Genomic DNA, 15,237 nt, shown 5'->3' with positions numbered 1-15,237 from the left:
GAGAGGTTGTGCTGATGGTGAGCTGTGAGAAAGAGAAGGGAAAGTTGGAAATTTTATTTAGAGAAAGTGCAAATGCAGAGGAGCGGAAGTAGTGAAAGAGACAGGTTGTGTGTCCAGGGTGTCTTGAGTCTTGGTGATTGAAGGGATACATATAGTGTATGGGTTGAAGAGTGGTGGGGAAAAATAAATTATTTGAGAGTGAAGAAGGTGATTTAAGTGAGAAAATAGGATTAAATTTTCTAGTGAATGACTTGTGCTACTGGATTGCATGTTTGGTATAGTGAAAGGGTAAAGCAGTGTATGAAGGCATATCAGGTGATCCTCCAGAGCAGGGTCATTTAAAATAAGAGTAGGCTGGAAAGATAGGGGAATTTTATTTGGATAAAATTATCTGGCCACAGTATATTTGTTAATGTTGTCCCCTAGTTGAAACCCTTTGAACAAAGTGAGGGAGTTAGGGTTTTGCATTCATTTTAATTTATTAAGAGAAAGGTGTAGGAAGAAGACCTGCATAAAAGAGAACGGACGAGTTCCAGAGAATGTCACGAGCCCCCACGCAAGAAAGATGGCTCGCGCCAACGGCATTGAAGTCAAGAGTCAGCTAAGTTGCAACGGGTTACAGGACAAGAGGAAACATACTTACCTGAGTTGAGATTGGGTTCATTGAAGTTCTGTGAGAGGAAGAACAAAAAGGAAACACAAAGTATCAGTTCTTTACAGCTAAAATAACTTTGAAAATTTAGAAAGTATTGGAATATTTTGAATTGCTGATACTTATCTGATAGCTTTCCGGATAGCGATTGCTGGAAATGCGATTCTGTAGAGAGAAAGAAAGATAGATAATTAACAACTGTAATATATATGTGGTACTAGACCCAAGCATAAAGGTTGTGCTCATATTAGAATGTTATGAAATTATAATATTGGGAAACAAGTATAAAAGTTGAAAGAAATATATATTTATATTGATCATATGTTTGAACAAAATAAACATTATTAAGTTTGGTTTCCGGTTTGGTGTCATTTGAATTCAGGATTTATCCTAACTTAGTTTTTTTTTCCCTCTTCCACTCTCGGAGTGGAAGACGAGGTTAGTGTATTTTGCTGCTCCTTCCCCTGTTCCCAGAGTTAACCCAGGGTAACGGCCGACTACTGATTGTGAGTGGGTCTCCTGCTATACTACACCTAGCCAGATCGGAATAGAGGGGGGGAGTCACATTGGGAACAAGGACTACAAGAGAAGCCCAGGGACTATGAGACTTCTTGATAACACCTAGTGCTTGCATCTCATCAATCTCCTGCTTCATTTGCCTCCCCACCTCAGCAGATATTCGATAGGGACCCTACTTCAGCGGGTCATGGCCATGTGTTTATATCTTTTCCCAGTCCAGCTACGGACAGCTGGATGCCCCACGGCTGTTCTCTCAAAGGGCTCACTGATATTGGGTAAAGGTTTCAGTGGATCTCGGGGGTGATCTTGGGTCTTACCCACTCTTTGGCTTTCATCACTGGTTCAACAGTAGTCAGCTACGGCTCGAGATACTCCTGGCCAATAGAAGTTCTGGGACAATCTAATGTGTATGTGTGTCACCCTCTGATGTCTTGCTAGTGGAATGTCGTGTGCAGTCTGTAGGAGTTGTTCTCTGTATGCCCTGGGTACTATAAGCTTCTTGCCTGCTGTCCAGGGCCTATTAGGATCAGCAGGATCAGTCTTTCTGTACAACAAGCCCCCTTTTCATAGAATACAATCTTTACCAGTCTCATTGGTTGGTTGACAAGCCCTCTGCCTCAGGCCTTCCAGGTCAGAGTCAGAGCGCCGTGCTTCCTGAAAAGCATGCCTCTGTCCTATATCAGTATCTATATCTGGAAGGGTCTCTGCTGGTGACTGGCAAATCAGGGTCATCAGTCTGATCAATAGGTGTGTCAGTTAAGTCAGGCTGTTCAATACTCATGGCCCTGGTCACCTCTAGAACTGGTGCTGCTGGAAGCACTGGATTGCCTCTGCCTGTCACTTGGTCCCACCTGGATTGGCTCAGGATCTGGAAAGGTGATCTGTGCTGCTTCTGCTTGTTGGGCCGCCCTGGCCTGACCACGGTTCACCATAGTGGAAATGCTAACTCCGCTATCCAGGGTAATGTTCATTGGACCCATGTCAGTTCCACACAGCATTGGCACCGGCATGTTTTTCATTATGCCTACTTCTCTGTATCCAGGCTTCGTACCCCAATCCAGGAATACTAGAGCAGTGGGTACAGTCTCTCTGGATCCATTGGCTAGCACTACCTCTACAGTGCGTCCTGGTAGAATAGCAACTTCCGGCACTAGCTCTGGTCATAACAAAGTCATGCTAGAGCCAGTGTCCACAAGCCCAGCCACCTGGGTTTGGTTCACAGTTTAGTACTAGAGTGCTGTAGTGTTGTGGAAACCCATCTGCTTCCTTGCTTGATGAATGGGCAGTAACTTTTTGTGCGGCGGCAACTGTATGGGTCTCCTTTATGGAACTTGAGCCACCCATGAAAGCCGCCAGCTTAGGTGCACGAACTGGAATGCTCTTTAATGCAGGCTTGGGATTATCTGGCCAGTCTGCTTTGAAATGTCATTTTATGCATCTGCTGTATGAGCTGTTTTTTTCCAATCTATTATACACCACAAGTGAGTAACCTTTTATTGCATAATCTTATTCATATTGCTATTTATTTTTGTTTTTACTTCTTATTTTTTAATTTTTCATTATTATGATCTTTTATCATTGCTGGTTTGATATATTTAGTGTTTGATTACATTCATATTTTTAGGTTTTCCGTTTTTAGAGTTGCTCCTTTCAGAAGGTTTCAAATTAGGTATGTGTCCACCACTCCATTTTTATTATTTAATATGTTACACAATATTTTTACATATTTATATATGTTCGTCTAATGCTGTATATCAGTGCCCTTGCTTTGCTGTTTTTATGTATATGTTTTTATATAGATATTTATTATTTATTATTTATTATATATATATGTTGGGAATCGTATACATGTTTATATATATACATTTTTTAAATACATATAAGCGTTTTTTGTGATGGGATGATTTATTTATTTATTTGCATTAAGTGGTCCTTTCTATGTACACCACATACTTATTTATTCATGTTTAGATTTTACATACATGTATGTATAACATTTTATTATCATTTTATACCTTATACATTATCTATTTGTTCATGAATATATGAGAAACTATGGTGGTATGTTGTTTTTATATTTTAAGTATGTTGTTTTTATATTTTAAATTTGATGTTTTATTTATTATAATTCAATCTGTTTGTTTACTGTAGCCCCTGACGCAGCCCTTGGTGGGCGAAACACGGCCTGTGTCGAGCAATTTGTTTACAGCTGGAATTCCTGCTCCTCATGCTGCTGTTCTCGCTCTTTTTGCCACGATCACTCACGCTCTTCCTGGCCCTGTTCCTCTCACTGCAGCTGGTCTAGCCACTGTCGCGCTAGAATGTAGATCTGCCTGATCTCAGCTGGTGTGGCATCTGGCCCTGCCAACTCACAGACCTCTGCTCACAAGGGGTCTGTTCTCTCCACAGGAGAACTCTGTGCAGGCCGGTCCTGTAGCTTCTCCTCGCTGATGCCATCCTGTTGCTCTTGTGTTAGGTTAGGTATCTCCAGTGTCTGCTGGCTGCTGCTAAACTACCAAAAAAGAGGAAGGGGCCCTGTTACTGTTGCACTTGTTCACTATGCTCTGTGTCTGGAGGTTACAGATAAAAAAAGACTATGAACTACTCAGTGGATGGTGACCCTTCACACACTGAACCTGACAAGCCCACCACGCTGCCACAAAAAAAGGAAAGGTCTTTCACGAAACACCTAGCCATCCGCCTGGGGTTACCCCGCAGCCACTTAGAGGGTCTATCACCAGCACTGCTCAGGTCCGTATGCACCTGCTGCTTGTGCTCTACACTAGCATCCTCCTGTTATCGACTGGGTCACAACCGCCTCTGGGCGAGTCTCCCGCTCTCAAATTATCCCCAGTGATTTCTAGGTTACTGCAGCCACACTCCCAGTGGTTCCACAGTTCCCAGAAAGCACTCACAGACCCAACACACAAACCACCAGGATTCTTTATCAGTCCAGACAGGCAGAGTCAACAAACTATACAGGTTTATTGTCACACCTGAACAATGAACAAAAGAAAATGTGCAATCAGAAAACAATAACAGGTAACTGAAATATGGATCAATTATAACACTAACTAAATATTTGGTTACTTCCTAAAAAGTACCTGGGGAGATTAGAACATATAGCCTTTTACCAGTTATCAAATATAACTGTTATTTTTACAGGGCTTCAGCAAAGAGCTCTCTCTCTCTCTTCTCCTGGGCTGAAGCAAAAGACAGTACAATTGAAATTGGGGGGGGGGGGGGGGGGGGGGGGGACACATCCTGGGACAATCAGAGCCCAGTCAACAACAACATTTGAAAAAAGCTGATTATATCTCTTGGGCATTTCCTTATCTGTGTTAATTAAGGAAAGAAAGGTCAGTTCTTTGTAACAACTTAAAACATAACATGCACCACTTGTTGGCCAAACTAGAGAAATGCACTTCAAGATTTAATAAAGGCAGTTTTACAGGCTTAAAACACACTGTTCTGTCACAGTTACAATATATGGAAGCCGATGACAATGCAGGCAAGTCGCAGTATGTGTTCCTGTGTGAAACGAGTTACTGCTGAGGCTTCTATTTAATTAGATTTGCCTACTCCTTAAAAGTGTGATTGAAGTGATTCATAAGCATTGGGTTGCTATTGAATGTTTAGAAACCTGAGCAGTTGGCAGCCATGTAGTTATCAAATACACAGTCATAGCATCCCTGATTTCCTTATATAACTTGTAACAGCATATGATGGCAAATCTGTAGAAGTGATATTTGATATTCGGTTTAGACAGTGCTGTTCTTGGTCATGCCTGTGATTAATGCTTAAGGTTTAAATGTCCTAGTGAGGATTGCAGGGGAATTTTAAGTGACTTCCTAAAGGACTCACAACAAGCGTTTGAAACATGCTACCCATTACAAAAGAGAATGAGTCTTCCCTGTAAACCAGAAATGGGCCCTTTCTTTTTCTCACAGCAGTGATCCGTAACTATGGCAACTTGCTGCTGGAGATGTCAGCAATTGTGCCGGATGGGATTGTGGCATTTTTCACCAGTTACCAGTATATGGAGAACATCGTGGCTTCCTGGTATGAGCAGGTCAGGCACGCCTTATATCCTCCTTCTCTTACTCCTGAAATGCCATTCATTTTTTGTAGCATCAGCATGCTCCTCTGGGTTCTGATCAAAACTCTGTAACCTGCCACCCTCTTCTTCCTGACAGGGAATCCTAGAGAACATTCAACGGAACAAACTCCTCTTCATTGAGACCCAAGATGGAGCAGAAACCAGCATGGCACTGGAGAAGTATCAGGAGGTGGGCCAGAGTAGCGCTGGCAGTTTACATGACTAAGTGTGCAAGGCAGACATTGGCCAGGCCAGGGATATAGAGTAGTATATTTTACTAAAATAACATGCTTGCAAGATAAAACAGTACAAGGAGGGTTACTCCATGCCATATGGACAGGCTGAACCCCCCAGTGCATCTCTGGACTTCTAATGGACCCCTTAGTGGCAAAGAGGATGGTAATGAAGCATTGGGATAACCTGCACAATTCGGTGATTTACAATGGCATTGGGTTTTAAGAAGCTGGAGAGACCAGAGTTAAAGCTGAAATTTCCATGTGCATAGAGTGGCTGAATTTCTGTTTTCCAAAAGGGAACTCTAGTGTTGGTCTATATGAAACAAAGTTGAAGGTGGTATAGTATTAGGCTTATTTTCGAAAGAGAAGGGCGCCCATCTTTCGACACAAATCGCAAGATGGGCGTCCTCACAGGGTCGCCCAAATCAACAAAATTGAAAGCCGATTTTGGGCGTCCTCAACTGCTTTCCGTTGCGGCGACGACCAAAGTTCACGGGGGCATTTCAGAGGCGTAGCGAAGGCAGGACTGGGGTGTGCCTAACACATGGGCGTCCTCGACTGATAATGGAAAAAAGAAGGGCGTCCCTGACAAACACTTGGACAACTTTACCTGGTCCTTTTTTTCTTACGACCAAGCCACAAAAATGTGCCCTAAATGACCAGTTGACCACCGGAGGGAATTGGGGATGACCTCCCCTTACTCCCCCAGTGGTTACTAACCCCCTCCCACCCTCAAAAAAAATGCCAGCCTCAAATATCAAACCCAGCTCCATGACAGCAGTATGCGGGTCCCTGGAGCAGTTTTAGTGGGTGCAGTGCACTTCTGATAGGCAGGCCCAGGCCCTCCCCCCCCCCCCCCACCTGTAACACTTGTGGTAAATGTGAGCCCTTCAAAACCCACCACAAACCCACTATACCCACTTGTAGGTGCCCCCCTTCACCCATAAGGGCTATGTTAGTGGTGTACAGTTGTGGGGAGTGGGTTTTGGGGGGCTCAGCACACAAGGTAAGGGAGCTATGCACCTGGGAACAATTTCTGAAGTCCACTGCAGTGCCCCCTAGGGTGCCTGGTTGGTGTCTTGGCATGTCAGGTGAACCAGTGCACTACGAATGCTGGCTCCTCCCACAACCAAAGGGCTTGGATTTGGTCATTTCTGAGATGGGCGTCCTCGGTTTCCATTATCACCGAAAATCGGGGACGACCATCTCTAAGGTTGACCTAAATTTCGTAATTTGGGTGTCCATGACGGTATTATCAAAACGAAAGATGGACGCCCATCTTGTTTCGATAATACGGGTTTCCCCGCCCCTTCGCCGGGACGTCCTGCGAGGATGTCCTCAGGAAAACTTGGGCGTCCCTTTCGATTATGCCCCTCCATGATATTGGAGGTGGTTGAAGCCATCATTGTGGCAGATTTTGGCCATGCTTGTGACAGATATGGAGGACAGTGGTTGGAAAAGGGTTGAGAGGAAAGTTAAAGGGAATGAGGGATCGGGAGTTATGTTCTAGTTACAAATCTTAGTGGGGATGTCCGGATAGGCCATTTTGGTCTTTGTCTGCTATCATATGCTGTGTTTCTACGAAAACAATTTTCAAAGCCATTTCTGTGAATGTGTTTCACTCATGGAAATAGGCTTATACATGTAAAATCATGCACACTGTTGAGCTTTGTGTTGAATGTTTACCTGTATACTACAGAGGCATTCGTGGGGATAGGGTTAGGTTGGGAGAGGCAATATCATGTGTGATTTTGTTTTTTCAAATCTGCATATAGTAGTCTGGCCAGAAAAAATAGCTCACATCAAAAGCTGGTACTTTTTTGCAAGGGGTGGTTGTAAAAAAAAAATGAGGACAATTTCCAAAAGTCACTTGCCCAGGTAAATGGGCTATTTGAAAACTTCCCACCCTTCCTGTAGGTAAAAGTACACATTGACGATTCTTTGAACTTAGGGATTTGTGAATGTGGCTTCTGAAGCATCCCTGGCTAGTCTGAGGAGTACAGAAGACTTGACCTTGGAATGGAAGTCAGTTCCTTCAATATGACAATGTGCTGTGCTGCTACCAGGTCACTGGGCCAGCCTGTATTATCTTTTTATAATTTTTTTTCTTTTTAAAGTCTGTCTCTTCTGCTCCATCTCCTAAGAATGGAAAGACAGGCACTTGTTTTCAGTTCATGCTTTGCCTGGAGTAAATTGTTGTAAATTTGAGCTAAAACTTGATTCCTCAGCAATCCTCCAGACCGTTCAAGACGCTTGGGTTATGCATTCCTACCAGCAAAGGGAGACTGAGAATACTAAAACTTCTTATACAAGTAGCCTGTGCAGACCTTCTACTAACCAGTATTTTCTCAGTCTCAGCAGAGGGTAGATGTGTGCATCCTGTACAGTGTACTCAGTCTGGTAGGCCCGTTTGGGGATTCTAGGTTGGGTTGTAAATGTTAGAGAACCCACACTTGGATCTCTATTACAGGGTGTAAGTCCTAAGGGTCTTCTTATTCCCTGTGGGGTGTCACACCCGGGTGGCCGGGTCCCTCCCCCTGTGCTCTTCTGGAGGACTGCTTGACCTCGGCTACAGACCTCGTTCTGTACCCTTGAGGCGTTTAGGCATCAGCAACGAGGTTTAAAAAAAAGAAACGTTTTTAAAAGGCGGCTATTTTGGCCGTACTTGTGGCAGTCCAGAGATAAAACGTCTTCAAGGGCGTTCTTGCCTTAGGCGGTTTTGCCTATTAGTCTGTCAGAGCACAAAGCAACTGTTTGTTTTTATTGTGTTCGCGGCCATTATGTCTAAGCCGGCGAGGTGTCGGTTTTGCGTGAAGCACAGCATTGAAGTGAAAGGTGGCCAATGTAAATTTTGTGGGGAGCCAATGTTGTCAGTGCTCTTGCCCCCCGTGCTTTCCCCTGAGTCGGCGGAGGTGTTGGGCGGCGATTTGACCGCACATTCCGGGCCGGCAATGGTGGGGCCGGTTTTGGCGGGAAACGCGGCCATTTTGGCAGTGCATTCCGTACCGGTGCTGGGGGACCTGTGTGTGGCAGGAAGCGCGCCTAGTTTAGCCGCGGATCATGCGATGGACCTGCTGCCTCGGGAGCGAGGGGGGTCCGTCGCGGAGACTGCAGGAAGTGTTGGGGCTTCAGCAGCGCCGGGGGGGTGGGTCTGGTTTCCGAATACCAAAAGAAGCTCTAGCAGCAAAATAATCAGTGCTTAACTAGAAAAGTGGAGAAAAAAACCTTCAGAAACCGTAGGTAAACTACCTTAGGTTTAGTAGGTGATTATATATTATTCACATTGATTTATAACACACGTAACGATTCTATCATTGGGTAAAAAAACTCCACTTGACTCAGGTTCAAAATTACATGCCTTGAATGACTAATGAAAAATGAGTCATCCCTCACATTCCCTTTTATGCAGTCACTTTCTTAGGCGACTTAAATCAAAATCAGCATAACAGAAGAACTTGCACCTACTGTGGTTACGGCGGTTACTAAGGCTACGGCCATTCCGGTGGATGGTGGTACAGCCTTACGGGATCGTCAGGATAGGAAGCTAGAGTCCTTTCTGAAGCTCAGCTTTGATTTGTCGGCTTTGGCCTTGCAAGCCTCTGTGTGTGGGGGCTTGGTAGCCAGAGCTTGTTTCAGTTGGGCGGAGAAGCTCTTGAATGAGCCTGCGTTAGATAGGACTGGTTTGGTTCAGGTCCTGGCCAAATTGGAGATGGGGTCTTCGTTTTTGGCGGACACCCTTTATGATTTGCTAAGGGCTTCTGCTAAGAATATGGCTCTGGCGGTGACGGCTCGCAGGGCTCTTTGGCTTAGGGGCTGGGTGGCAGATGCGGCCTCTAAAGCAAAGTTGTGTTCTCTACCTTTCTAAGGTTCTATGTTGTTTGGAGAGGACTTGGATAAACTGATGAGTGGTCTTGGGGATACCAAGGTTTTATGGTTGCCAGAGTTACGGCCTAAGGCGGCTAGTCAAGGTGGTTCGGCTAGAGGTCAGTTTAAGGACGCGAGGCGGTACAGGCCGGGCAGATTTGAATCTCCTTCTAAAAGCTGTTTTTTCCAGCGGACACAGTCCTTTCGAGGGGGTTGTCGAGGAGATCGGGACTCCTCCGGAGGTGCCGGAAATGGTAATAAGTCCTCCTTATGAAGGTGTGCGGGTCCAGCCTCTGCTGAAGGTCGGGGCGCGACTTGGTCTGTTTTATCAGGGGTGGACCCAAATTACTTCAGATCAGTGGGTGCTGGAGGTCGTTCGCGACGGTTATGCGCTCGAGTTCAAGCACCAGCTGCCGGATCTGTTTCTTCCCTTTCCTTGTCACTCTCGAGTCAAGTTAAAGGCTATTCAAGAGACTCTGGGTCGCTTAATCCAGTTGGGAGCTGTGGTACCCGTTCCTTGGCACGAGCAGGGAATGGGTTGTTATTCCATTTACTTTGTGGTGCCGAAGAAGAAGAACCAGTTTCGACTCATTTTAGATCTCAAGAGGGTCAATGGGGCGCTCAAGGTGCCATCCTTCCGCATGGAGACTCTGCGCTCGGTCATAGTGGTTGTTCGTCAGGGAGAATTTCTCACGTCACTGGATCTCACGGAAGCGTATCTGCACATGCCGATTTGAGAGGCCCATCAGCGTTTCCTTCGTTTTGTTGTTTTAGGGAGGCACTTTCAGTTCTGTGCTCTGCCTTTTGGTCTGACAATGGCTGCACGCACCTTCTCCAAGATAATGGCGGTAGTAGCAGTGGCTTTGGGGAGGCAGGGAATTCTGGTGCATCCGTAGCTGGACGACTGGTTGATCCGGGCGAAGTCTCGGGCTCATAGTGTTGCGGCGACGACTCAGGTGGTCACGTTTCTGGAATCGCTCGGATGGGTAGTGAATGTAGTCAAAAGTCAGTTGATCCCATCGCAGAGTCTGGAGTACTTGGGAGTGCGGGTCGACATGGCAGTGGATCGTGTTTTTCTGCCGGATTCTCGGATCGCCTCTCTTCAGCAGCAGGTCCGGCTGTTAATGTCCGTTCAGAGTCCGACGGTTCGAATGTACCTTCAGGTTCTGGGCCTCATGGCAGCGACAATAGAGGTAGTACCATGGGCCAGGGCGCATATGCGTCAGCTTCAGGCGGCTCTGTTGTCCCGGTGGTCTCCCCAAGTACACAGTTTGGAGTTGCGGTTGCCATTGAGGGGGGCTCCTCGGCGCAGTCTCCAGTGGTGGCTGTGCTCGGCCCATCTGAAAAAGGGCATGCCGTTGGAACCTCCTCAGTGGGTGATTCTGGTAACAGATGCCAGTCTGCTGGACTGGGGAGCTCAGTGTCTCAGTCGGTCCGCGCAGGGGCGGTGGTCGACGGAGGAAGCTCAGTGGTCTGTCAGCCAGTTGGAAACGAGGGCGATTCGGCTAGCTCTGTTGGCGTTTCGCTCAAGTGTGGTCGGAAAGGCGGTAAGAGTCATGTCCGACAGTGCGACAGTGGTAGCGTATGTCAACTGGCAGGGTGGTACAAAGAGTCCGCGGTTGGCAATCGAGACGGCTCTGCTCTTGAGTTGGGCGGAAAGGCATCTAGTGCAGATTTCGGCGGCGCACATGGCGGGGTGGATAACGTGAACGCGGATTTTCTAAGCAGACACATGTTGGACCCCGGAGAATGGTCTCTGCACCAGTCGGTGTTTGACCAGATAGTTCTAAAGTGGGGAATGCCAGTAGTGGATCTCATGGCGTCGGCACAGAATGCTCAGGTTCCTCGGTATTTCAGTCGGCATCGGGATCCGCGAGCAGAAGGGATCGATGCGTTGGTCCTTCCGTGGCCTCAGCGGGTGTTGCTGTACGTGTTTCCCCCGTGGCCCTTGATAGGTCGAGTCCTACAGAGGGTAGAATGTCATGCGGGTCCAGTGTTGTTGGTGGCTCCGAATTGGCCGCGTCGGCCGTGGTTCGGGGATCTGATGCGCTTGTTAGAAGGCGAGCCTCTGCAGCTGGGGGGCTCGGTGCTGTTGTGTCAGGGTCCAATTGTCATGCCGGATCCGGCTCAGTTCTCTCTTACGGTGTGGCCCTTGAGAGGGAACGGTTAAGAAGGAAAGGGTTTTCCCCTCAGGTGATTCAGACGAAGCTGCAGTCTCGCAAACGTTTGACGTCTTTGGCCTATGTGCGTGTGTGGCGCATATTTGAAGATTGGTGTGGGGACCAGGCGTATGTCCCTTCGACAGCTTCTGTGTCGTGCATTTTAGATTTCTTGCAGGATGGTTTTGAGAAGGGCCTTTCATTGTCATCTTTGAAGGTGCAGCTGGCTGCTTTGGCGTGTTTTCGGGGTAAGGTGCAGGGCAGGTCAGTTGTGTTTTTCCCGGATGTGGTCCGTTTTTTGAGGGGGGTGAAGTTGCTTCGTCCTCCTCAGCAGCCGGTAGTTCCTCAGTGGGATCGTAATATCCTTTTGAGCCCTTGGAGTTTTGTTCGATAAAAGACCTTACTATGAAGGTGGTCTTTTTGGTAGCTATATAGTCGGCTTGCAGGATTTCGGAACTTCAGGCTATTTCATGTAGGCCTCCATTTCTGTGATTTTCTAAGGAAAAGGTTCGCTGCGTCCAGTCCCTTCGTTTTTGCCTAAGGTGGTATCCTCCTTACATGTCAATCAGGTGATTTCGTTGCCGGTCTTGGGGGAGTGGACGGGGGATGCTTCTCAGCGTCGTTTGGTGAAATTGGATGTGCGCAGAATGTTGAAGGTTTACTTGCGCAGGTCGGAGGAATTCAGGTCTTCGGACAGGTTATTTGTCTTTCATGGGGGGCCCAAGAAGGGAGTGGCTGCTTCTAAGGCATCTATAGCTCGGTGGTTGAAGGATGCCATCTCTTCGGCTTACATATTGCATGGCCGTACGGTGCCGGTGGGGATGAAGGCACATTCTACTAGGGGGATGGCGGCTTCTTGGGCAGAGAGTAGTTTTGTTCCACCGGTGGACATTTGTAGAGCGGCGGTGTGGTCCTCTCTGCATTCTTTTGTCAAACGTTACAGAGTGGATGTACAGGCAAGGGAGGATGCCAGTTTTGGAACTGCATTCCTGTCCTCTGGGCTTCGCAGGTCCCACCCTTAGATGTGTTTACTGCTTTGGTACATCCCAAGCGTCTTGAACGGTCTGGAGGATTGCTGAGGAAGGTAAAATTAGGCCTTACCTGCTAATTTTCTTTCCTCTAGATCCTCGAGACCGTTCTAGAGCCCACCCAGTGTATCGGACAGTTCAGTATGATATTTTCTTTAGACTTCAGTTGCTGATATTTCTAGTAGCTCCTGTGATTTGGGTCCTGGAGTTTTACTAAGGGCAGTTTGTGGCCATCTGCAGTTGAATTCCCCCGTCTTAAGGGGAGGAGATCTGAGTATGGATTCAGTGGTTTTGTTTAGGTGGAGGTGTTTTGTTCCTCTGCTTTGTTACTGTTTTACTGGTTAGTAGAAGGTCTGCACAGGCTACTTGTATAAGAAGTTTTAGTGTTCTCAAGTCTCCCTCTGCTGGTAGGAGTGCATAACCCAAGCGTCTTGAACGGTCTGGAGGATCTAGAGGAAAGAAAATTAGCAGGTAAGGCCTAATTTCACCTTATCACGTATCATTTGTCAAAAAGTAGTGATAAACTCGAGCGCTTTCTTACAGGGAATGACTTTTTTTCTCTTTTTGCCTAGGCATGTGAGAACGGCCGAGGGGCCATCCTGCTGTCTGTAGCCAGAGGAAAGGTTTCTGAGGGTATTGACTTTGGTATGTGGTGTATTTTGTTGAGGGGCTCATGACCTGAGTTCTGTTCTAAGTCTTCTGGCTTCATTTCCAGTCCTTGAGGGCTGCCAACAAGTCGGGTTTTCAGGATATCCATAATGATTATTCATGAAAGAGATAGCATATAATGGAGATAGTAGGCATGTAAATCTTTCTCATGCATATTCATTAGGGATATCCTGAAAATCTGTTGGTAAACCTCAAGCACTTGGAGTGAAGACCAGGCTCAGTGGACACAGCTGGGAGGATGCTCACATTGCTTCATGTGTACTGTTAATGACTTTAGGGCAAGTTGAGGAACCATTGTACATATTAAGATATACAATCCTAGTTCATTTTTTTTCTCTGCCCTTCCCTTGTGTCCACTCCTGCAGGAGTTGCATTAATGGAGAAATTGGATCTTACCTGATAATTTTTTTCTATTAGTCCTTCCCACTATTCTAGAACCTGTGGGATAGTTGTGTCCATCAGCCAGCAGGGGGAGCAAGAGGACTGAAAAACTGAACTGAGACACATCTCTCTTGGCATCCAGTCCAGCTCCTCAGTATTTATCTAGACAAGCAGTAAGTATAATACTCAGAATAAACACAACAATATTAAACAACTCGCTAACCTAACACTAACCAGATAAGCAAACATGCATGGACCTTTCTCATCTCTGGACAACTTGTAGAGAACAAGAGATATACAGGAAGCACATGCAAGGTAACTTCACAGTGAGTAAACATCTCGGATCCCTCGGGCGGGCCTCTGGAAGTGGGAAGAGCTAATGGAAAAAAAATGTATCAGGTAATACCTAATATTTCACCAATTTACTGAGCTCTTCTACAAATAGTCACTTGCCCTGAAAGGGCAGTTTAACTATAATTGACTTTGACACTGCATCTACTGCCCAAAGCCACAACTAGAGCTGCTGACATGCCATGTTGGCCTAAGATATACTGTGGGCCATAACCTGTAACATGTCATAAATATTATCCACCAAGTAGGCCAACCCTGCTTACAGCTGGGCGTTATGGTGCTTGACTTGTGTTGCCGACTTCTAATGCCACTTTGTCACGATTGTGACTGTATTCCATGCCTACACTCACCTTGCCCCCGGGTGACCGGGCCCTGTGGTTGCTGTGGACTGTCTTTTCCTGTTTCCCAAACATCTTCCAGGTTCTATTCCGGTCCTGATGTTCCAGCACTCCAGACTTGCTCCGGTGTTTCTGCTGCCAAGCCTCACTTCAGTGTTCAGTGTGTATTTCCTGTTTCTGTCCTGTAGGGTTTCCACTTCCTCAGTGTTTCAAGCCTCACTTTGGGTTCTGTGTATTTCCTGTCTCTGTCCTGTTATAAGGAAGTGGTGCACTTTTATTCAGGGCCTTTGCAACAGAGGTCTTCAGATGTGCTTTCGTCTGTGAGTGCTTGTTGCAGCTGTAGCTCTGCTAGATCTTTTCCTGTGTGTCTTTAGCTTCAGTTCCCTACTGGTTGTAGCTGCCCTGTTTGTCTTTAGCTTCTGTTCCTTACTGCTGTAGCTGCCCTGTGTGTCTTTAGCTTCTGTTCCTTACTGCTGTATCTGCCCTGCCTAGCTTCAGCTCCTTACTGTGTGTCTCTGCTCTGTCTTCAGCTTAGTTCCCTTCCTGGTTCTACCACCCTGTTTGTCCTTAGCTTCTGCCCTACCCTGCTTGTGTCTGCCTTGTGCAAATATCCTGATTCCAGTCCAGCCAAGCCAAGTCCGCTCCAGCATTTGGTTCCAGTCCGGCCAAGCCAAGTCCGTTCCAGCATTTGGTTCCAGTCCGGCCAAGCCAAGTCCGTTCCAGCATTTGATTCCATCCCGGCCAAACCAAGTCCGTTCCAGCATTTGATTCCATCCCGGCCAAGCCAAGTCCATTCCAGGTTTTTGGTTCCAGTCCGGCGAGGCCAAGTCGGCTTCAGAGTTTCGGTCTAGCCAAACCTGTTCGAGACTCCTGTACCTGGTACCAGCCTATTGGTGGTTGGCCTCACTTCCAGTTTGGGTGGTTCCCCTGCTGTTGCCGGT

General features: G+C 46.8%; 1 protein-coding gene across 4 annotated transcripts in view; it reads left to right on the top strand.

The window, feature by feature from the left end:
• ERCC2 (ERCC excision repair 2, TFIIH core complex helicase subunit) overlaps nucleotides 1-15,237 on the top strand; it is a 455,444-nt gene that overhangs the window by 285,759 nt on the left and 154,448 nt on the right. For 3 of the 4 annotated variants that reach the window (XM_030217436.1, XM_030217435.1, XM_030217433.1), the window contains 3 exons: nucleotides 5,122-5,243; nucleotides 5,368-5,460; nucleotides 13,130-13,202. In XM_030217436.1, the coding sequence (XP_030073296.1) occupies nucleotides 5,122-5,243; nucleotides 5,368-5,460; nucleotides 13,130-13,202 (288 nt within the window). The remainder of the gene's footprint in view (nucleotides 1-5,121; nucleotides 5,244-5,367; nucleotides 5,461-13,129; nucleotides 13,203-15,237) is intronic. The other variant, XM_030217434.1, reaches the window with a different exon arrangement.

Source organism: Microcaecilia unicolor, chromosome 11 (assembly GCF_901765095.1).
Source record: "Microcaecilia unicolor chromosome 11, aMicUni1.1, whole genome shotgun sequence".
NCBI lineage: Eukaryota > Metazoa > Chordata > Amphibia > Gymnophiona > Siphonopidae > Microcaecilia > Microcaecilia unicolor.
Note: the sequence above shows the minus strand (reverse complement) of the source record. Positions and strands in the feature narration are given on the sequence as shown.